At 43.1% G+C, this 25,147-nt stretch overlaps 1 protein-coding gene across 1 annotated transcript in view; it reads right to left on the bottom strand.

Moving 5' to 3' along the window:
• Positions 1-25,147, bottom strand: part of DHX40 (DEAH-box helicase 40) — a 332,526-nt gene that overhangs the window by 41,707 nt on the left and 265,672 nt on the right. The window contains exon 15 of the mRNA XM_085649399.1: positions 9,212-9,306. Coding sequence (XP_085505525.1) covers positions 9,212-9,306 — 95 coding nt within the window. The remainder of the gene's footprint in view (positions 1-9,211; positions 9,307-25,147) is intronic.

The raw sequence follows: 25,147 nt of genomic DNA, 5'->3' as shown, positions 1-25,147 counted from the left end.
ATTGAATCAGGAAGGAACCACACAGATTTTTCCTTCGTCATCCATCCTTGATCCGTTTGGATCCCTCCTAATTCAGTCCATTTCTTTATTTCGTCTGGTGTAGCATGTGTCTGTATGTCGATTACGTCAAGAGCGGGATCCTTAACCATCATGCAATATGTTGATGTCGGGACTATTGTCTTTGTCATGTCGGATGTTTGAGTTTGAGCAGTCTGTTTAGCTGTTCTGTCAGCTAGATCATTGCCTTGAGAAATGATATCGGTAACTTTCGTATGAGCTTTACATTTCATAATTGATATTGCAGTGGGTAGATGTATTGCATCTAGTAAGGCATGAATAAGGGGTCCGTGCTGAATGTGGGCACCGTGAGAAGTAAAATAACCTCTCTCTCGCCACAGCACGCCGAAGTCATGTACAACTCCGAATGCATAACGTGAATCAGTGTATATGTTGACTTTTTTATTTGTGGCTTGAATACAGGCTTGTGTCAGAGCGATGAGCTCTGCTGCTTGAGCGGACAAGGTATTTATGCAATTTGTTTCAATGATTTCAGTGTCTGTTGTGACTGCATAAGCTGCCACTAGCTCTCCTGTACCTGTTCTCATACATGAACCATCTACATACAACGTCAGGTCTGGGTCTGACAATGGGACGTCTGTCAAATCTTGTCTGGGTTTCGTCGTGATAGTGATAACTTCAATACAATCATGTGCAAGTGGGTCTGTTCCATTTATAGGTAACAGTGTGGCAGGATTCAATGTACTACAACGTCTGATTTCTATATGTGGCTGAAACAATGTTAATTCATAACCAGTAAGTCGTGCTATAGTCAAGTGTTGTGTTTGTGTGCGGTTCAAGAGAACCTCTACTGCATGTGGTACTTGTACTGTCAATGGATGTCCTAATACTATGGCATCGCTTTGTCTGATTGCTAAAGCTGTTGCTGCCACTGATTTCAGGCACGCAGGCAAAGCCTGAGCTACGGGATCTAATGTACTAGAAAAATAAGCACATGGTTTGTGTGATCCTGCTTGTTCCTGTGTGAGTACTGACAAGGCAGTACCTTCGCGTTCTGTAACGAAGAGTGTAAACTGTTTATTGTAACATGGTGTTGCTAAAACAGGTGCTTGGCATAAGGCTTTCTTTAGGCTTTCAAAAGCTTGTGTATGTTCCTGAGTCCAAGGGAGAACAGTCGATGTGGCTGCCTCCTGTGTTGTCAATTGAATGAGTAGTTTTGCTAGAAATGCATACTGAGGGATCCACTGCCTACAATATGAAGTGAGGCCTATGAAAGCCCGCACCTCCTTTTGTGTCTTGGGTATTGGCATATTTGCAATTAGCTGGATGCGATCTGGTGTAAGCTGCCTTCCCTCCTTGGACAGCGAGTGACCAAGGTAAACAACTCGCTGGACACAGAATTGCAGCTTAGAAGGGGACACCTTGTGCCCCTTTTCGGCCAAAAATTGTAATACCGTCAGTGAGGCTTTCTCACATTCAGGTTCGCTTCTAGCGGTGATCAGCAGATCATCGACATATTGAAGCAGGGCAGTGTTGACTGGCATGTGGATACTGTCGAGTTCTCGTTTCAGTGCTTGGCTATAAATACTGGGGCTTTCTGTAAATCCTTGAGGTGCGCGTGTGAATTTAAAGCTACGTCCATTTAAACTAAATCCGAACAAGTATTGGCTTTCCGGATCTATTGGGACGCTGAAAAAGGCATTCTTGAGATCAATTACAGTAAAGAATGTTGCTTCGGAATCAATGGCTGTCAGTAATGAAGAAATATCTGGGACTACGGGGTATTGTGGTACAATACATTTATTTAATTCGCGCAGATCAATAACCAATCGATATACTGGTGGAGCCTTTGGATCAGTTCGTTTAAGAATCGGAATTATCGGTGAATTACATACATTGGAGTCTGTTTCCACAACCACTCCTTGGCCAATAAGCTCGTCAATGATTTGTAGTAAAGCCACTACAGCATCTGGGGGTAACTTGTATTGTCGTATTCGTGGTAGTACCACTCCTGCCTTTAGTGTGACTCGATATGGTGTAATGTTCATGCAACCAACATCTGTAGGGCCTTGTGCCCATAAATGTGTGGGTAAAGTCTGCAGTCGGGAATCCATGTCTCGGGACACATAGTGCCCTTTAAAATCTCGTAAAAACAATCTTACTCCTTCCGGAGAACAACATATTATAGCTCCTAGAGCTTTCAAAGTTTTTATACCTAACAAGTTTTCTGGGCATGATTTAGTAAGCAATAAATCTGTAGTTCGTGTCAAAGGACCAATCGTAAGGGGAAGAGGCTGTGATACTTCGTTAACGATAGGTTTTCCTGAAAACCCAAGGGAAATATTCTGTGAGCCTGAGAGGGGTGCCCCTGGAACTTCACTACGTTTTATTGTTGTTCGGCTTGCCCCTGTATCAAGTAAGAATTTTCTATCTTGACCTAACAGTTCACTGTGTACATAAGGTCCTTCTTGGTCTACAGGGACCTCAATAAGGGGTAAGCCAAGTTCCCTCTCTAGGCTGTTTCATGAGTATCGTTGGTAATCAGGATAGTCATACTGTGCGGTCTGGTACATCTGTTGTGTCGTTGTTTGTGTGGCAGCAATAGGCTGCTGTGGTGGAGCTGGCATGGACTGTTGCGGAGCTGGCATGGACTGTGCATGCTGCGGAGCTCCTTGTTCATTCTGATCCTGTCTAAGTGGCCGCGGTCTTTCTTTAGTATTACCTATGGCGATATTATGTTTTAAAACTGGACAATCGTGTACATAATGACCTGGCTGTTTACAATAGTTGCACGTCCCTTTAACAGGACCTGTTGAAACACCGGACTGTGTTATACCCTTCTTATGACCGTCAACTGGCACTGTCTGGGAAACTAGCATTTTCATTTTCGTGTCTTTCATGCGTCTATGTTCATGTTCTTGTTCTTCTCTAATTCTATTGTGATGGTACTGTAGCATTTGTAACATTTGTGACGGAGTGTTACCTTGCCAGGTACTCTCGAACTTCAATACTCTATTCTTAACTTGGGGCAAGGCATTTTCAACTAACTTTGTCACAAACAGATGTGGATACGACTCGCTACTTGCTTTTATTCCACTATTTATACCAAAACATTTCTCAAATCTGGAATAAAAATCACTAGTGTCTTCATCTGATTTTTGTTTACAGGCTGAGATTGCACCCCAGTCTTCCTTTTTCGTAGTTAATAGACGTGGCAGTACCTGTACTAGTAAACCTGGTAGTGCTTTGATCTTGTCCCCGAGCCCTGAACCTGGACCTCGAGCTTTTTCTTCGTTTTCTAATGCTGTCCAATCTATCTTCTGGTCTCCCACCTCCCAATCCTTTTCCTTGAGTTTTTCGTAAATGCCCGCAGGCATTAATACCTTCAATATTGTCATAATGTCGGGGTAGGTATATTCTCCCATGAGTAACATATCTTTAATTTCACGGTGGAAACCCGCTGGGTCTTTGTCATGACTGGGTACCACCTTCTTCATTTCCAATAGTTCTATTTTAGATATGGGTGTGTATACAAACACACGTTTAAACTCATTGTCATCACCCTTTATCGGGTGCACTTCGCGTAAGGGATTCTGTCTATCCATGTAATACGTCGTTCTTTCCTTGATGGGCAGTGAGACATGTTCAGGACATACAAAAAGAATGTACTGCCTTCTGGATTCTAGTATTTCTCTAATTAACTTAGTACCGGAACCTCTCCATTTATTCGTGAGTAATTCAGTCAATATATCAGGTAAGGGACCAGGATCGGAGTGTTGGCCTTTGTATAATATAAGGAGTTGTTGAATCATATAGATACCAGCTAAACGCTGTTCATCTGGGGCGAGGTTCAAAAACGTGTGTGCTAGTGTATCATCACCATATTTTCCAGGACTATCAACCCAGTGAACGGCTGACCTGGCTAATTCTTGTTCGTCCATAGAATCGAGTATATGATAACCCCTTCGTTCTCGGAGTAATTTGTCAGCGGCTTGGAATGAATGTTCGGGGGACCTTATATTTATTATAGGAGTTTGGAATTTTCTGTTATTATCTGGACGTATCGGACATATCGGATCAGTAAAACATCTAGTATTATTGCAAGGTCTTCCTCTACCTACATAGGCCATAGTTTCTAACTGTCCTGTGGGCAGTTCTAATTCTTCCTCGTCCTCGGTTTGTTCTGGTTCGTCTACTGCTAATCTTTCCTCGTGTATTCGTTCTATTTCTTTGCGGATCTTTCGGCTCATAGCTACTATACATGATCGCTTATCATGTCTCCCCTCTGATATATTCCGACTCCATGTGGTAAGAATTTGCATTTCTTTCGGATTTACCCCTGGTCGGTCTTGATTTCTGATCACACAATTTATGAGGAAATGTAACAGTTCCCCCTGTATTTCCACTTTTTGGTACTCCATGGCTCTGTCAATACTTTCGGAATCTCGTCCTGACTGGACAAAGTGATATATATTTTCTAAGTGTGTAGTCATTCCTGGTAGCTTCCCTAAATATATTGCAGCTCGTCGGATACGTAATAATGCTAGCACCATTTCGTCCCCTTTTCCGGGCACCGGGTCATATCTACAATCTATTAGAAGTTCCTTGAGCGTGTTGGGAGTTACTAGTTTGGGCGTACGTTGGTGAGCTAATTCTTGAAAGGAAAGTTTATTTGTTCTGGGTGGCGTAGAAAAAATGCTTGATGTACCTCCGGTAGCACCACCTGGGGTGCTGGATGTGAAAGGATTCGTCGAACGTGACATAGCAACTATAGGTGTGGATACAGATGTCGAAGCAGATGTGCTTGCCTGAACTTGTGTCGAAGTTTGCTGTTGCGGAGGTACAGACGGAAGAGGGTCTTGGCGTTGAACCCCCTCTGCAGGCGGTCTATGTGGCGCAGCACTAGTATACTCGGGAGCTGCGTCGTCTAAATAAGAGGAAAGAAAAACATCTTCTGCGGTTCTGGGATGTCCTTTGGGATGCACTTTTATCGGAAACAATGGGGGTGGCAAGTCTCTTGGTATTTCCGGAGTAGCCTTAGGTAGTCCTTCGGCCAGAAGAGGATACATACCATTCACAAGGGCATTTCTTTGTCTGTCTGTTTGTTCTGACTTTACTCGAGTACCTTCTTCAATTAATACACTTTCTCGAACTTTATTTGAATTCTCCTTACTCTTCTCTTCCTGTCTACGTGCTTTTTCTGTACGTCTATATGATTCTTTACGCCATAATTCAATGGCGTCTTTCTGTGATTGTCTAGCTTTCTTTTTCCATAATTCTTCCTCTACTTTCACGATGCACTCTGCATCCCAGGTCCCAGCTGCGGGCCACCTCTGACTTTCTGGTAATTCCTTAGTGTAGTCTACCCATAGATCAAGAAATAATATGGCGTCTAGGCCATGTTTATGATACATGAAGTACCCTGGAGTGTCCCTAGGAGGAATGGGAACAGCTTCTTCGAGTACCCCTTTTCTGGTTTTGATTTGTCTTAATTTCGAAAAGAGCGGCATTTTGAGAACTGATCTGATACCTAATTTTGAACACGTTTAATACCATAAAACACAATAATAAACAGTCATTCACACCACAATATACAGAACGTAATTAAAACATTTAACATTTAACATTTAATGAACAACAATGATGGCCGTTCACTAAGCATAATACTCGATACTAACTAGATAATTCTGAATTATATACTAGACATACTCGATATACTGCTAAACAGTACAGATACACTGCTGAAACAGTGCAGACCGGATTTGTGTACCCAAACCCGTCTTGACCGGCACAACCTATGTGCACGTCAGAACGCCTCCCCGATAATGGTACTCACCGGGTAGCTCGGAACGGAAGGCCTCGGAACTGAACTGAACTTGAACCGGACTGGACTCGACTCGGAACTTCGGAAACTTCGGAAACTGGTGGGCCTCTGTATACCTCGGATCTTGCTCTCTCAGCTAGGCTCTGGTCGGGATACTTCGCACTTCTCACCGCCTCGTCTGGGTGTTGATCGCAGCCTCAGTTACCCCCGCTCGGCAGGAGGGAGATACAGGAAATCCTGTGGGTACGCGTTGTTGTCCGTCCAGCTGTGACAGGAGACCGGGCCTGCAACGCACCGCCGGCGCGTGAGATGAGAAAGTGTCCCTATTCGGGCGCCATTCATGTGGTAAATAATTTAATTACCGGGACTTAATTTGATGCGGAAAATCTATAACAATAGCTCAGTAAAATAAGAGGCAGAATCCGTGGTATTAGAGGTTCGGAACGGGCTTTATTCCATAATCAATTTAAATTGATGAGCTCCAGATTCCATCACCACGAAGGTTCAGGAAGTGAAGACCGTACTTTATTGATAGGTAATCATTTTTATACAATAGGCATTACAGTGAAACAAATGCGGGAGGCGTAACAATTGATAGTAAAGATAAAACATACATGCGTAGCAAAAGTGGGTGTAACTGGGCGTAACTAAAGAACGTCATCAGGTATGATGTCATAATAGGGTGGTTCCATGAAAGAATTTCGCAATGTCAGCAGAAATACTTGGCAGAAATGCGCGCGCAGCAGCATGACGTGTGATTGACGTGTAACTAGGGGGTGAAGGGGACTTGACATTTAGCTCTACATGTGGCGACAGAAGTCTGGAGGGTCAAGTCAACCTAATCCCAAATCATATCTAACATCCTATGTTTAAAGAACTATGTTATCCAAAAGAGAGGTCTCTTAGAGTAGAATCTTATTCTATACTGACTATACTGACTGTTAATGCGTGTACAAGCGTCTAAGTGTCTACACTAGATGCGAGGGCAGGAATCTTCCATAGTAACAGGGCTATGAATTACTTGCATAAAGACAGAGAAGCCGGGCCTTTTGCTCGGTAGCTGAAAGAATGTTTACTTTAAACTACTAGACAGGAATGCATTGGATAGGGAGCGGAGCAAAGCAGATAATCTTGAAGGTGAAATACAGTTTTTGGCAGGCAACAGGCTGATGTCAGGCACCGTTAGCTGCGCAGAGAATGAGGACAAAGTTCATGGATACAGATGCGAGCTCAAACTGGAGCTTTCAGAGGCAGAAGGCAGGAAAAGCTTGATGGCAGAATCAGGGCCTACTTGCCTGGACTGTAAAATGGCATAAGTGAACCTATATAAAGGCGGTGGCCTTTCATACTTAGGAATGGAGTATCCAGCCCATTCATGGCGGATCTGAAAGAGGACATGTTGGCGGTGGACGCACATGTGTTTGCGTCTTCATAACTGGAACTGGAGGGAACATACATGTACTTGTGATTTATACATGAAACCGTTGGGGTCCAAGATAGGGGACATAACTGACCAGAAAAATCCATATTTCCACAACCTTTTAGTTGCGCCCACTGCACCACAATAGTACTATGTCTCTGTCCTAACACACTACACCTACAAATAAGCAAAGCTTATTCTCTGCAGCCATCATTCACACAATTTATTTAGATTTGTAAAAGGAACAAATACAAGAAGGGGTGTCTTGGCAATGAAACAAAAGGCACACACTCATGCATACTTTTGAAAGGAGAGGAGGAAGGAGAAAAGCATAACCTAACAACCACTCTCTTCCACTATAGTTAGGTCGGCCCAGTATGAAAGGGTACTGAGAAAGAAAATCTTGCTAACCAAAAATAGAGAACAAAAAATTAAATAAAAAAGAGGTGTAAAGTTAGTTAACATACAAAGTGTCTAGCGTGTTGGGTAACAAAACAAAATATTTTAATAAATGACACCGTCTCCTTGATGTCCGTCCTTGTTAGAATAAGACCTGATCTCAATGCCTCTGTTCAAATTTTCTCTAACACATCTATCTGTCAGAGTGTTCAAGTATATTCAACATGACCAAACACTTTTTCAGTTGATGCTCAACAACAGCCGGAGGTCTACATAGGGGTCAAACCAATCAACACCCTTCTCAACCACACAAGCATGCACCAACAACACTTTAAGGCAGCAATAGTGGTAAACATAGAACAGACATGGCAAAAGTATTTGTCACTATCATGTGTGCCCACCTAAAGCAACCAGATGTTAGGGATTCTCACCTTATGTCAGAGATGTCCATCAGTAGCCAATGATGGCTACCATTATAATTCTACCAAGAATAAACACACCTGTGATAGCCACTATTATGCCAATAATGCCAAAATATGCTAAGTATGACCACTTTATGCCAGAACCACTACTATCTAGTGATGGTCACCATCATGCAAAGTCTGCAAACATTATGCCAGAGTGCAATTAATTCCATTTGTGGTCAGAATTATACCAGGGATAACAGCCGCTGTATCAGAGATGGCCATCATTATGGCAGGGATGGGAAACATAATATTGAGAATGGACACAATTTGTCATGTATGCTCATGGAACTGCAGGTTCACTATTATTCCATTGAGAGACATTAGATCAGTGATGACAATACAGGTACCTGACATGACCATTGCTGTGCTAGGGTTATCAAAAATAATTTCGAAGATGCCTACATTATGCAAGGGTGGGAACTAAAAGTGCCACAATAAGTCACAAACATCCTATCCTGGCTCCCACTCCAGGAACTCTTCCCCGCAAACTAGCATTCTCCTTTGGTAACTATGGTCTTTCCCCCTGACTCGAATGCATGACTGTCCGCTAGGTTTTGTCTCGTCTCATTCCAGCAGAGTTGGGGAGCTTCAGAGATGACAGATCCCAAGCAGCATGACGGCACTAAACATTCACAAAGCTTAGGAGCCCAGGGGACACATAGGCACCAGCAGCCAGGTATGCAGCTGTAGGCAGTGGGGCTACTGTGCACAATGAAGCACGCAAGTGGGGCTGCTGATCACAGTGGGTCATGCATGCAGCAGCAAGGGAAGAGAGAGGCATTGTTTCATTCTGATCCCACCGGACAGTCATGCATTCGAGTCAGGGGGAAAGACCATAGTTACCAAAGGAGAATGCTAGTTTGCGGGGAAGAGTTCCTGGAGTGGGAGCCAGGATAGGATGTTTGTGACTTATTGTGGCACTTTTAGTTCCCACCCTTGCATAATGTAGGCATCTTCGAAATTATTTTTGATAACCCTAGCACAGCAATGGTCATGTCAGGTACCTGTATTGTCATCACTGATCACTGGGGAGGTTATGAAAGCTAGTGACTAATCTTGGAAGATGAGTTTTTACCCTCTTACCTTTTGGCCACGTTGCTAAAATAGCCAGCACAAAGACACCTTCTCAACATCTCGCTTCTAGGTCCTTCACATTTCTCCCTCGGGAAGTCTTTCATCTGTAGAAGCAAAGACAAACAAGCAATATGCATGTTTAATGACTAGAAGCCCTCTGCTAAGAGAGATACCGTGTAGAGGCAGTGAGGAGAACTCTGGTCATTGACAACTTGGTACATACCTACCTGGTTATTTCCTCAGCAATAAATAAAAGAGGCAAACTATTCTTTTACATGGATACATTCTTCAAGTTTTTCTGCACATCCAACAGTATTCATGCCAGTCAATGAGTATAATATATTGAAACAAATTGACCCCTCAAAGCCGACGCACACACACATGCATGTGCACATCAGTTGAAGTATAGCCAAGTTGTGAGGTTCTGAATGTAAAGAGAGAGATGAGATTAGTGGAGTTGGTCGGGCAGGACAATTTTGGGAGCACAAAGAGCCTTTCCCAAAATATACGGGAATGTTTTTTTCGGTTTCGGTTTTAAAGAATGCATAGATGCACAATGAGGTAGATTAATAGATATAATCACTGGAGATAAAGGCATAAAAACGTAAGCGACTGGGTAAAGAGCAATGTGTTTCCTCCATACTGGAGCCTCTTTAAAGAAATTTTTCATTCTTTTTTAAGTCGAGCCTGGGAAGCGCATGCGCTGCTCTGTGAGGCATGCTGTTTTGAGGGAGGCCTTGAAGCTCCGCCCATATTTTTCATTGGCTTGTGTCATTGTTCACTATAAACTGTGGCTGTTCATTGGTCAGAAGGCTTAGTAGTCCCTCCTTGTCTCATGTTGTTACCTCCCATGGTGACACCCCCTGTTAAGTGTGTCGTTACTCGGTAGGCTATAATTACAGCCTCCGAGCACTATTTTCTCAAATAGCTGTGTCCTGCCTGCTGTTACAGGCAGAACATGCTCTCTCCTAAAGCTTTTTAAAAAATATTATAGCACTCATTTGCAATGTAATAGGTCTCGCATTTGCGAGACTTTAAGAAATTGGCACTGTAAATGACAATGCATTTTATTTATCTGTTTTGAAAACAACACGTAAATAAGAGGCATTGTCATTTACAATGCCAATAGCTCAAACTCTTGTAAAAGCGAGACCTATTGCATTGCAAATGCTTGTTTTCTTTACTTTTCTGTGCTGTATTAACAAGCTAAATCCGGCCTCTTTCAGAGATATTTGAAACACTGATAATGTATATAAAGAGTCAAAATATCAGAATTCAGGAAACTGTGCGAGTTTTCTGATTTCCAAGTAGTCATTTATTGTATTGTGTTTATTTAATGTTTTATAAAAAGTGAACCCCACCCACACGGGTTTCAGAGCGCTGAACAGAGAAGGTGTGAAACAAAAGGCATAGTCAACTAAGCATTGAACATGGTGGCATAACACCATTTAAGTCCAGGGCTCCAGTCGAATTTTTACTGTTTGTCTGGCTTTAAAATGTTGAAATAACTCTAGGCGGGGAAAGGCTATGTTTCTGTAAGCCAGTGAGTTCAGACGGAAGATAACCATACTGTCAATTGCCAGTCTCAAATCTTGGTGGGAGCTTCTTGAGTTTGTAGAGGTGGGGCCTAGCAGCCGTAGCTATAGAGTGGATGTAACTTTTACGTTTACAGTTTGAGTCACGCAGGAAACCCAGGGACAAACAATTTCAAGGATGTGAACCTCAAACAAATACCCAAATCTACAGAAACAAGTACACATAAAAAAATACCCTAGTTATTAAATATTTTATTAATTCACAACAAAAATTGAAATGATAAATTTAATAGGAAAGCTGAAGCTTTTCAGAATTTGGGTTTATTTCTAAAAGACAAAGTTACATGCTATGCAACGCCGTATCACTTCGAATTTTTTGCCTTTAATGTACCCTCTCTTTTTTTATTTTAACAACTTTATTTAGACCTTTGAAACCATTAAATGGCCATAATAACATGTGTAGAGTGTGTGATTGGATAGATATGGGCATGCACACAAGGACAAGTGATATAACAAGGCATGAAGATAGTATAGCAATAAAAGGCATTCCTCACGTTCGTCTGTTTCCTGGTCAGTGACTTCCGCCTGTGCTTCTATGCCAGCTATTCGAACCCATCAACTCTTTTCGTCAGAGCATGCTAGTACTTTCATTGAGGTACTAAAGGGGGTGGTGATGGACGGAGCATCAGAACCAATCAAACACTCACACCCAGTCAACAGATCTGGGTTTGATCCATCACCGTTCTTTAGCCCACTCTGCCACCCCAGTTCAGACATGGCCATATGCAAATCAGTCTGACCCTGTGCCTCATGGGAACAGTCCAGCCCGAACTGCCAAGCCATGCCTTCCCTGGACCGGAAACAAGCTTCCTAGGACCGGTTTCTGGCATTTAATTGAGGCACTAACCATCCATACAACCGTTCGACATATTTGTGCAGTTCCCGCAAATCAAGCTAAGGATATCAAGTTAATTTTTAGCCTTCAGTTTCAAATTCCTTCACATTTACAGAGCATTTTAAAATGTTCAATTTCGTTTTGTTATGTGTATATACTTTTTTCAATCCAGGGCCGGCTTTAGAGCCGATAGCTCCGCGTGGGGAAATCTTTGTTGACACCCCCACAAGCACCTTCTTATCCATGAATTTCCACACTACTACTCTCCAACAATGCCCATCATCTCTTCATAGCCCCTCTCATCTAGTTAATGATTTTCTTTAATAGCGCTACTCTTCCTAATATAGGGTGTCCGAGCGCCTTACATCACACACACATATATTCTACAAAGACAATGAATTATACAAGTGTGTAAATCAATGTATAGGAAATGAGTGCTACAGGGTGAATGAGTTGCACATCATCCATACTGTTTGGGATTGAATTGTCGAGGTTGCTTTCTCTAATAAAACAATACTATTACTACACATAGGCACCCTTTTTAGCAACCTCTGAATAATAAAAGATTGAGGGAGGGAAAAATACATTTCCAAACCAATGCCCTGATGTTTGCATTCAGCTGTTCAATGCTGGTTACTGTGGTATATTAGAGATTGTATTTTATGCAAGTAACAAAAGGATCTCTATGACAAAATCTGTGATCTGCACGTTAAACGTTGTGCTTTGCAGGAGGTACATTTACCCTCATTTTGAGATTAATCTAAACTTCCTCTAGACTAGACAAAACTCAGACCTCTCAAGCAAGTATATTGATCACCACAATAACTTGACATTTTTATTATCGCCTGGTAGTTGCAAATCACAGGAAGAACTCTGCAGCACATATCTTCAACCTAAGGGGTTGAAGATATTTTAAAGAGAAGTGCTCTGACCTTCGGCCCTAGTGTGGCGGCGTTGGTCGCACAACTATGAAGCTGGCACTAATATTATTTAATTTTCTTGACAGTCGTGGATCCAAAATAGTAGGAGTCACGGACCCACCCATGGGTCCGAGGACCACAGGTTCAGTATCACTGCTGTGGTTAAATCAAGTAGAAGCAGAAGATGCGGCACCCACAGAAACTAGGGAGGATATTACTGGATACCATTAGTTTTGGATTATGTGTTGTAATCTGTCCTGAAGCCATTCTGCACATGCTCACTCACCAGGTTCCTTTCCTAGATATGGTTGGGATGATTCCCTCTTTTTCAATACTTTGGCCAGAAAGTGAAGACTCAAGATGGGGTGTCGTTTTCAACATCGAAGGGGTCAAGATTTAAGTTTGAAAAGGAGGGATTTAACGTGGGCAGCTTGGATGAGGATGAGCTGAGCGTTACAGTAGGTAAAGAGCGCCAGGGACAGGATCACATAGAGCAAAGCTGGTTTGGTCAGTTCTTGCTGGACATTTGCACTGACCTAACAATGCAAAAATGACACTTGCACCAGCCTGCTCGAGGAAATGCCATTGCATTTGTTTTCCAACTAAGAATGAATATGGCACGGGCTAGTAGTTTAGCCACGTGTATCATCCAACTGCAAAACATAGAGGTACCAAGTGATCCCCATGCTCCTCTATGTGCTCAAAGACATCCATAAACAGTATTTCAGCACGCATCACATTTAATTTACCCACTGCCACTCTCTAAGGGGATGCCAATCCGAGCATTGTTTCCCCCCTAAAGCCTTACTTGCGTTTCCAAACACTTAATGCCCTTCTCTTTTGCACAATCACGAGGACCCGGGTGATTTGGGGAGTGTCGCTGCTCTACTGCCATGGTTCCAAATCCTGAAGGCTACAGAACAGGGCCCCGTGGAGGACTCGATCCATTACATCCACCACCGGCACCCAAGCCACGCCACGTGCCACTTTACGTGGCAGAGCACCAGGCATGCAGGGGTGCCAGTCCACGCGGGCAGTGCTGCCAATGCGCGCAGAGTTCGAATGGCGCTTGGCGCAAGGAGAGCACAATCATGGGTATGGGGAGGCTCAGTGTAAGACCCTGCCTAGAATGGAAGGCTGTGGGTGCAAGGGTATCATGATGAGAACAAGGACACAGAAGAACATGAAGAAACAGCAGGCTGTAGCATGCAGGTTTCAGTACCTTCACACAGCATTATTTCCTTAGTCATTTAATTCCAGCTTTGGAATGAGAAACCAGAAATGAATACCTCCTCAGACAGAGCATGGGACTGCCTCAGATCTCAGCGGAAGGAGTCACATCCCGCGGTGCCGTGTTTTTTCTTTCTTTTCCTTCAGTCTGTGAAACGTTTCAGGAGGCGACTGTCAGAAGTGCAGCAGCCCCCCTCCGGTCCAATCCTTAACACCCCACTGTAAACTGTGTATTAAACCTAATTACAATGTGTTCTTAAATGCCTTTCAGCTCTCGTGTGGGCTCGGCAGCTCGAAGCATCGTACACTGTTATTATGGCACTTTACAGCTCAGGCCTTTAACTCCCCGCTGGGTTCGAGCCCGGGCCCAATCTCTCTTCGCGCTGGAATTAAACGCTCTAAAGTGGGGACTCCGCCGCTGCCTTCTGTGCATGTGCAGGCGCGTGCACAGCTGCTGAGAGCACACCACCCCAGAGGCAACACCAAACCTGCAATTGCTGCGGAAAGCTGTGACCTTTTGGGGGGCAGTCGGTGGAGAAAACAGGGCGGTGTGGTCGGGGGCTAATTTATAAGCAGTAAAACCAGGGAACCCAGTAGAAAGTGCTTTATACAGAAGGATGACAATTAATTAGTGGGGGCCTCTGCATAATCAATGGAGGTTGCCAAGCTTTATAAAACCCCTACAGCAGCAGTGCAAGCTGCCCTCACACACAGGGAACCAGTCCAACGTGCAGCTCCCATCTCTCTCACACACACACACACACATACATAACAAACAATTGCACAGTGGCACTTGCTACCGTGTAGTATGGTTTGGTCGCACTTTCCATTGAAAGCCATTTTTTAATTTGCCTATAAGGTTTGACTCCCCTGAACGGATTTTTACCAGAATTGGCAGTCATTTGATGTGGTCATGCTGTGGTTTGCCATGGCAAGTGTCATGCAGATTTGTGCAGGGGAACACACTAAGGAGGGGGTGTGAAAGCAGATTTGTTTTCCCAATTTAGCTCCTGTAGGAAAATGTGCTCTCTCCTACGGATTGACACCAACCATGCATGGAAGAGGAACTTTACCCAGAAGGCGAGCTTTTGTTGCTTTGGAGTAAATCTTTTCAGTGTTTTTTGAGATATATGTGTTTGAAAAAGTTGACAAGGTGGACAAGATTGCAGAGAGGAAAGACGGGGCCTTTCTCTTTCCGGCGGGTCCATAGAGGAAACCACAACAACCCTGGGCTGATCATCAGTTCCATCAATGTAAAACGTATTGACAGCCTCTCGAATTAAAAAGTGAACGGGAACCCACCAAGCAGAGGGCTGAAAACGAGGATTCAACACTGACCCCTAAACACCGCCAGGACTGGACAAGATGGTAGAGCTGAGACTGCCATGCTAGGACCTGGGGTGTCTCACAGTCTGATATATATGGATGAGTCTCTCCCTGCAGACCTGGAGTGGTGCAGCCCAGCAGCGGATGGGACGTGAGCTGAACGGGTGGCACTGGTGCTGTACAGTGGGGCCCAGTGCCTCACGAGCAACGAGGCCCCATGGCGTCTTTGCAGGAAGAGATGGCAACTAGAGCAGGAGGAAAGGTCTTGGGTGGCAGTGCGCCTGAAAGAACCAGCAGCGCTGTGAATATAGCTCAGCCGCCCTCGGAGTCTGAACTTGGATGGTGAAGTCTGGATAAAGAGAAACTCTTGCGTTCTCATAGGTGAAGTAGCTGCGGTTGCGCACCTGTTGAAGAATGAAGTCCCTGCTATGGAAATGTAGCAAGCGAGTAACCAATGGGCGGTGGGGGCAGCCTGGCAGGAACTCTATGCATGCGTTCCAGCACGTAGAATCTGGACAGGCCCTCCAGGGCCACGACCTCCTGCAGCCAGTCTTACAGAAAACCAAGCAAGGACTCCCCCGTCATTCTCTCTGGCAGACCGACAATTCTAATGTTGTTGTAATGGGCCCTCCACTCCTGATCATCAAGCTTCGCCTCCAAATGACGAGCATGGGCCTCCAAGTTAGTGAGGAGGCAATCCATCCTAAACATCTCGGGCAGCAGGGTTTGGACGGAGGTCCCTAGTGCGGACACTTGCTCTAACATTTTCTTGGAGTACTCCCAGATGAGGCCCAGCTCCATCGCTATGGAGTGTACCTTAACCTCCAACCGCTCTCCAGTAGCATCGATCACCGCAAGCAGTTTGTCAAACGTGCCACCAAGCTGCGAAGTCTCGCCACCTCCGGCACCCTGCTTGACTCATTCTTGAGAGGCGCTTGCCAAGGCATCATCCTGCAGTCTCTAGGAGTGACCAATAATGCGGTGGTGGGCACTACCCCTGTGACGCACACCTCGCTCGCCCTCCCCATGCCAAGTCTGAAAGGGATGGATGGAGTGCTGCAGTTCTTGCACTGCTATCACAAGGTTGACATTCTGCCTCTGATGTCGCCATTTGCGCTTGGCATGTCCAGGCTCTCCACCTCAGCCTGGTGCCTGTCACAGCATCTGTGGTCACTCCCGGTATGGCTGCTTTTGCCAGCCCCAGGGACCGGCAACATCAGACATGCGGAGGCTGTAACGGCCTGTGGAGTCGCAGCTACGGTGCCTACGGCATGGCTGCAAGCCAAGGTAGTTGATTTTAAGTCACCCACATCTGAAACAGAAGCAGGCATAAAAGCGCATACATAACAATTTAAGAGATTCATTGTTAGTATAAACTCATTCAACAAATCCCCCTGTTTTCAATTTTCTTCCAAAGCCAGTTTAGATTCCATCAGGCTAAAATAGCGTGGTGGGAGAATTAGGTAATTTTCATAACTTTCCAAACCATGCCTGATATGCAGAATCAAAAGAATTGTGACCTACCTATGCAACTTGGATTCTTTGCTAAGGGCTCCGATTGACTTGATGTTTGTGGGCACCCAAATATCCCTGAGATGAGAAATGCCTATTTTGTCACAAGAGCCAAATCCCTCCACCCCGAGAAAATTCAGTACCCGCTCCCACAATGGGTAATTTTTGTCAACTTCCTGCTTCATGCAATTCACTTTAGACCCGTAAATCAACAGTCGATAGATGAACTTGATACTGATGCTATGGCATGAGGGGGGGGGAATCTCTTGATTTACTGAAGTATCAGGAATCCTGTTTCTTCTAGGCATTAAAGTTCAAGTCTGAAGGCCACTCTAAGTGGCCTCACCCCCCTTCTCCCCCCCCAAAGCAAAGAGATCATGCTAGGCTGCAGTGATTTGAAAAAGATAGAAGCTAAATTTTGAACAGTGCCCCTCTGCCCATTATGGAAATTGGAAGGTCGCTGGGCTATATTCCACCTACAACTCTTTTCCTGATGGAGTGGGATATAAAGCCCAGGTATTTAAATGGGCCTCTGGTGACCTGCAGCCCAGAAGCAACAATTGTGGACCCTGTCAGAGGCATAACAATGGATTTGTACCAATTAACTAAAATGTTCAAAGCATCGCCATATATATTCTGACCAAATGAGAGGAGTATAAGATGTGCACATAGAAGATAACTCTTGGTTCGAGGAAGCACCAAGAAATCAAGCAGATGAATGCCTTCATGAAGTTGATGGAGACCAGTACTGCCGGGCAGAAGATTTTATGAATGTTCGCTTAGGCTACATGTACTCATCTGATGCAGCGTCTGGTGCCCCGGGAGGGTACAAACCCATTCTTACCAAGCCCTATTAAAGTCCTTACTATCCTTACGAGTTATCCTTACGAGTCTGGTAGCCAGCACCTTGGCCAAAACTTTGGCCTTGATGGTAGAGATATCATCCTTTATGAGTGACATTTCATGGCTACCTTCCCGGTCTTGTGTATGACCACTATGGTTGCCCCATAAAGATAATTGGGCCAAGTTCCAGTGGGTAGGGCATTGTGGAACATGGTTTGCAGTGGTTACACCAAGCTGCTGGAAAAACCTAAAAAAAAAAATCCATGGAGAATCAGTAGATCCAGCTGCTTTTCCTGAGGACATGAATTTCATCTTTTCCAAAATCCCAGGAATGGGTATATTCAGTGTTTCTCTAGCACTTTTCTGTAGGGCACGGAATAGAATGTACTGCATTATTCGGTATCTGTAACAGCCTGAGGTGTGGGAAAATTTCGGAATAGCTGTTTATAAAAACTTACCAAGGTCTCGGCAATCTCTGCTGCAGAGGTCACTGGTCCCCTCACTTGGTCTTGTATATTTGCAATGACATGGAGCTCCAGCTCTCAGTTTGCCAACCAATAGGGCAGTTTGCCCATCTTGCCCCCTAGTTCATAATCCATGCTGGGATACCACCCATGATTATTTTGGCTGTGTTCAGTTGTTTTTCCCTGAGGGACAGTTTTGCCACCTTCAGTTGTCTAAGAACCTCTGTATCTCGACTCAAAAGATAGTGCCTTTCTAGTTTAGTTATTGAGGACTCCAGATCCATTCGCTCTCTTTCCTCCTCTCTTCATTGACCCACTGTACATGAGAGATTTCCTCATACCGTAGCTTTTAAGGCCTCCCACAGGGTGAAATTTGATGTAACTGAGGGTTTATTTACCTCAAAGTATTCCTTTATTTCCTCCCTAATCTGGTCCGTAAAACAACCATCCAACATTTGCCAAGAGTTCAGGTGCCACTGCCCACTCCCCACCACTGGCAGCTCATCAACAGTATTTCCAGGGGGAACAGTTCTGACAAGCATCTAAGGGGCACTGTTACATTATACATCCCTGCTAATACCACCAGTGATGTAAAAAATAGTCCAATCATGAGTGTGAGATGTGTGCAGAGTAGACTAGTTGTGTTAATCGGGGTCTTGCATTTGCCAGACATTTCTCAATCCCAAAGTGGAGGCCCACTCAGGGAGTGAGGTTCTCTGTCTGGTCTAACAGAGAACGGTAGCATCCCATTCGGGCTCCATGTCCGAGGTGAAATCCCCCCCACCCCAAGTGAGCCCCCTCTCCCAAAGGGACAACTTACCCGTAGGGGCCTTAAATATTAATTTCAGTTGAAGCCCGAGTGCTCTCCATCATGGTTGGAGAAACATATAGAGTGATAAATTTCAAAGGAGAGTACTCCAAGAGACACCCCCTTTTATTTAGTTGTTTAAGCCGTTGGCATTCAATGAGATCACCTTGAGGTTAAGTGTTGTTTTTATGTCTACTGACCTCTACTTGATATGCCTATTGACTTGATCTAGTTAACTGACAGTATCCATGCTGTTGACAAAGAGTAACTGAACTCAACCACCGCCCAACACCCCCCTCTCCATACTTCCCAACATGAAGTATCTATTGCCCAAATACACTAACAAATTAACTTTGACTTGGGTTAGCAACATTTCCTGATGCTTAAGGCAGTAGAAGCCTTTCAAGTATTTTCTGTCTCCCCCTGCGCCAAGCCGTCCAAAAGATTTCTACTACCCTTCAAGTCTCACACTGCATCCGACTGTAGTGTATAGTGCTGGAGATTCACATTCGCTCACCCACCTCCACGGAAGCATGTGGCTCTAATCCCAGATCTCTTACCTTTAATAATTAGGCTCCCTTTAGGAAATACCCATTTGGACCACACTCAGTCTTTCCACAACTCTATGCTACTCTCACCCGCTATGTGAAAAAACCATCTAACATGCATTCAGTGCTGATGTCAATTGCCAGCTAAAGGGGGAGTCACTATATACCTTGTGAGTCAAAAGACGTCTTCAAAGAAAAACAACTTGCAAACATCTAAGCGCAATGCGAGATTGCTGCAGGATGCAGAGCATATGAATCTACAGCACTATATGCTACAAACATATGCCTATTGCCTAGGAAACTATTTCCTTATCATCTGGTGGCCTCCAGATATCATTCTCATCCTGTTGAAACCCACGTTTCCTTTTCATCGCCTTGCACATTATTAGTTTAACTCTTCTATTATTGAAGCCAGGAAAAAATGTACACTCTTTTTCTGAGATACATTCTTTATGTGATTCTTTATTTGATTCAAATGCACTGGGCATAACAGCACATTATTTTACAAATCCATCAACCTATCAGTATCCCAGTGTAACCATATCATCTCTATTCTTATGTGCTGTATGTTTTACAACAGCAACCTACTTCACCAACTGAATTGCAAACTGCAAGTCTAGAATTCAGGGCCTATTCTTAATTGGGTTGCCAGAGGATGTCAAGAAACCCCTTGGTGACATAGCTGGTCAAAACCATCTATCACGCAAAAACCATATTGGCAGTTAGTGAAGATTGTAACATTCAATTTACTGGCCACGCAGCATGCTCTTGTGATGGCTTTCAGTTCTGCTACTTGTGCAGAAGTAACATTACAGAATTAAGATGTTTCAACGTTGTATGCAATTGCGTAAACCACATATGCTGCCTTCAAAATTCCTCAATGGTCTCCCGGAAAAGATGCATCTACAAATACATTGAAATAAGCCAATTTGAGTGGTACATCTTGAATGTCTGGTCTTGGTTTGGTGAACAAAGCTGTTACATTGATATAGTCATAGTCACAATCATTGGCTTCATCAGCGAACTCATCTCCATCGGGCATTTGCAAGAGTATGGCGGAATTCAGGATATTACAAGGTCTGACTGAGATAGTTACAGCCACAAGGATGGTCTGTCCTTATTTTGTTAAGCGACTTCTTGTTGATGCCGAGTTCAAGTACCAGTCAGCAAAATCTCAAATAAATGACTTTGTCAAACACAAATTTTATTGCTTGGTTACTTAAAACCAATACTGATAGAACAATGTGAACAATACATTAAAAAGTTAATGAATTAAGCAAAAACTTTGTTAAAAAAGACAACTTATCAATAATACTCAGCAGTGAATCAAAAAGCTTTGCTATTACTGTCAGACAAGACTTACTGAACGGCGTAACAAACAGTTCTATATTTGATGGCAAATGAATAAGGCTATAAAAAGACACATAAAAACTGATACAGCTCTGAAATCATGATGGAATAAAGCTAAAATGAATGCTGGACTAACACAAAATGGGCCAGATGTACAAAGATGGTATTTTGCATTTCCTAAATACCGACTATGTAGAAATCGCTATTTAGAAAATGCATATTAATATGTACTAATTTTGAATTTTCCTAATAGCGATTCCTACAAAGTGGGAATCGCTATTAGGGAATCGCATATAGGAAATGCCATTGCATTCCTACCTATGGGTAAAATAGGAAATGGTTTCCATTTCTTAAATTGTGATTTCCTAGTAGGAAATCGCAATTTAGGAAATCTAAACACATGGGTGCCTCTGGCCTTAAGGCCCTCCTTAGAGGCACCCCAAAGTGTGTGGGGCACATGTAAGTGCGCATATGCCATTAGGGCATATGTGCACTTTATGTCACATAAAAAATGCATTTTTACATTTTGCACATGGTTACCATCAACTTCAAGTCGACGGAAATAGCATTTCCTAAATGCCCAATGTGCATTTAGAAAATGCATGTACATGTGCTTTAGGAATCACATATCCCTTTTTGCGATTCCTAATTCGCTGTTGCAATATGTTATTTCTACCGGGTTGAAATCGCAAATAGCGAACGGGCCTTTGTAAATCTTAAAAGGCCATTTAGCATTTCTTAATGGGCTGAAATAGCGATTTGGACCATTAAGAAATACTAAATGGCTTTGTACATCTGGCTCTAACTGTATAACCCATCACAATCCCTTCACTCTGCTGAACGGTAAGAAATGCTACTAATTCAGCCCAGAAGCGTACTGCTACAGTGTCCAATGTGGCTGAGAAATAAGCCACTGGCCGGTTTGATCTTCCGTGTTGCTAAGTAAGAACTGAAAGCGAGCACCTTTCTCTCTCATGGCAGAATAAATAAAAATCTTTTTTTGCATTCCTAGAGCGGGTGCAGGACAGAGATTATGCCTGAGCTCTAGGAACACATATATGCATTCATCGTCCCAGTGTACTCAATCACTCACTTCAATGTGAGTAAATCAGGGAAAAGGTGGGAATGCACTGCAGACAGTAGCCAACCATTCCCCAAAACATCCTCACTTCTTTCTGAGTCGTTGGTAAGTTTATTTTCACAATCACAGAAATGCATTCTGTAGACCTTTCTCACTCCTTTCTCAATTTTGTGACCAAAGTTAAATACTTCTTTCTAACAATATTGCAATTTGGTCAGGTACACGTTATGGCAGTGTTCTACAAAATAATTAAGCAATGCAATTGTATCAAGTTTGCAATCCTTTCTTGTTTTGGGTGCCACCATCAGGTCATCAATATACTGCACTGGCAGTAATTTATGCGGAGGTGCAGACTCTCCAAATCTTTATTCAGAATTTTAAGGTAGATAAATGACTATCATTATACATTTTAAGACTGGACACCGGCCCATTACTCTATTAAAAAATATAAAAGCAAACAGATGTTGACTATTCTCATGAAGAGCAATGGAGAAAAATATTTGGCACAAATCTTTACAGTGAACCACTTTACGTCAGCAGGGATTTGGGACAAAATGACAGCATTGGGCTACAATATTGTACATTTTGAGCAGCTCTTATAATATTCTTCATTTTCCACTTGTTTTTTTAATACCCATAATCAGATAGTTGCAAGGATATCCCAGCACAGTTAGAACGAATTGCTCAATCATTTTCTCAATGACAGGTGCCATTCCTTTGTCTAATTCACAAGTAAGCTTGCACTAGGACGTGCTAGGACACACTACATTAGAATTCACTTTGATCTGCACTTGCGCTGCATTTTGTATTAATCTAATGTCTTACCCCATAAATCCCAAACCTCCTCTTTCACTGTGTGTCTTAAATCAAGAGGCTCAAGACTCTTGTGATTTTAGCTGAAAGTCTAAATCTTTGCCCTGTTTTTGAATTGCTACAAAATCTGTAGCACAATATATTATACAATTCAACTTACACAGATGTTCACAAACTAACAAGTTAACCAAACTTGTGTCACAAATGATGAATTGATGGGTGTTTTCTATTGGTTCCAGTTTTTACAGGAACATTTGCTGACACCTTTTTAGAGATCTGTTTGTTACAAATACCAACAACTTGGACTTCTTTTCCCGAAAGGGGTAGGTTGGTAACCTTCATTGATCTAATTGTGGAGTGGGTAAAACAGTCATGGAATAAAAATGATACTGGGTGGCCAATCACTTCACCATCTACTTATGGGCCACTCTGGTCTACCTCTAGGTCTGCACCAAGAATGCAATCCTCCTCCTCACTAATGCCATTTATTGTGCCTGCGTGTGACTGGGTCCAGTAGATCCTTCAAAGCTGGATGAAAGTTCAGGAAAATTACTCATCACTGAAGAATTCTGCTGAAAACCAGGACTTTGTTTAAAATTCTTCATATTATAATTCATCATTGGGACTGAAGGCAAGTTTCTATTGAACTCTCATTGATGCTGTAAGTCCTGTACAGAGACCAGTTGGGCTGGGGCTGAAGACTGAAGCATTCCATTTTTGCCATTTGATTCATGTTCTGTGGCATTTGTGGAATCATTTGCAACTCATTTTCTGGATTTAAGTCTACACTTTTGCTCTAATGAGCAAGATTCCAGCAACAATGACAAGGCATAATAATTTTCTGCACATTAATATTAGCATTAGCCACACTTGAATTGCTGACAAAACATCTACATTTGCCTTGAGGAACACCTTTGCTCTATTTTGCACAAATTGAAAATCACTTCTCAGCACACCAACACTCTGTATACCTGAATTTCCACCTGCAACATACCATAATCAAAATGAAGATCCAAAAACTTTCTAGCTACCTTTGTGGAAGAACCTCATCTGTACCACCATATTTCTCCTTAATCTTCCTCTTCTGCGCACCAAAACAATCAAGAGATTTTTCTTGGCAGCACATCACACACTGTGGCATATTTTGCAGGTTCATCAATGTTGCTATACTGTCTGTATTTCTGCATCAATCTCTCATGGTATGCATGCACTGATTCTTCAGACTCCTGTGTTGCCCTCCTAATTTTCGACCAATTAATTTCTTTTTGTGGCACTTTATTCTTTAAATGCTCAATCACTAATTTATATTTATTCATCACAATAGGAGATGGACCATTCTGAGGAGAAACCGATTGCGGTTCTTCATCTGACCGTTCACAACTGCCTTGCATTCTAACCACACATCTTTGAGAATAATAATCTCAAATAGCGTATTAAAATCAATCCATAGAATGTTTGAGATCTTCACAATTCTTTCCACTTTTGAGTATCCTTTGTCTGGTTCTTCTCTAAGTTTTTGAAAATTCTTTGTAAATGTCAGGAGATTAAATCTTGTCTGCGGCACATGAACATATGCATCTCCATGTATCTCTGTTAAAGGAATTACTGCAACCAATTCTCACTCAGAATCACTCACACTAATTCTCTTTTCTTTCTCTTTTTTTCATTTGTTCCCCCTTTCCTTACACATTTTTTCTCTGTCATTTCAAATTCTACCAATTATTTATGGGTTGATAAATTCTCTTGTTTATTCTCAGACTGACAGTTTCCATTTCTTGTATTTCCCTGTCACTCATCTCCATTCTATAGTTTCAGTGCAATCTCTTTATGTACAAATTCACACCAAGTTCATCGTCCAATTCTTCAAGCTTGTCATATCCATCACATGCATGTCTTGCTGCTTCTTTACTCAAACAGCTCAATACCTCTTCATTATATATCAGTATTCTGTCTTCGTTAATAACATCAAGTCCAATTTCTCCCAATTTGATTTGAAGTCAAACAATATCAATTTCTTCTCTCCCGCTTGGTATTGGTACTACTACTACAGCTGTACTCAGTCCAGGGAAAACAGGGTGGGGTCATCAGGGTAGAGTGTTTTATCTGGGAACTATCGATAGTTAAAATCAGCCTCCATCACAAGACCCCCAATTGCTAATTGGGACAGAGGTCCAAGTAAAATTGCTCTTTGTAATTTGGAGTGTAAAATGAAACTAGCTTTATAGGTAAATTACTCCTAGTCCCTAATTCCCAGCAACCTTCCCTCTTTGTCCACAAATTTAGATTCAATAGGTAATGTCCGGTATCAGGCACAACGGCGCCTACCTCGCGGTTTCCAGAGGGGAAGACTACATTTCCCATGATGCAAATGCGGAAGTGTGGATAAAGGCGCACTGATTGCGGGAGCCGGCGCGCGTAATTCTACAGTCACTTCCGCCCTGGACTGTTTGGACGTAATAGCTGTTTCGGAAAGGCTTCTATCCGGGCCACACGGAGACCCGGTGAAGACTTCAGGGGGCCGGAGTAGAGACGCGGCGGAATCGCGAGTACCGCGGAAGATAGCCGTTGTCGCTCTCGCAGTTGCTGGACTTTGTTACTTTATTTGCCCCGTAGCGGAATA

This window comes from Triturus cristatus, chromosome 3_2 (genome assembly GCF_964204655.1).
Source record: "Triturus cristatus chromosome 3_2, aTriCri1.1, whole genome shotgun sequence".
NCBI lineage: Eukaryota > Metazoa > Chordata > Amphibia > Caudata > Salamandridae > Triturus > Triturus cristatus.
Note: the sequence above shows the minus strand (reverse complement) of the source record. Positions and strands in the feature narration are given on the sequence as shown.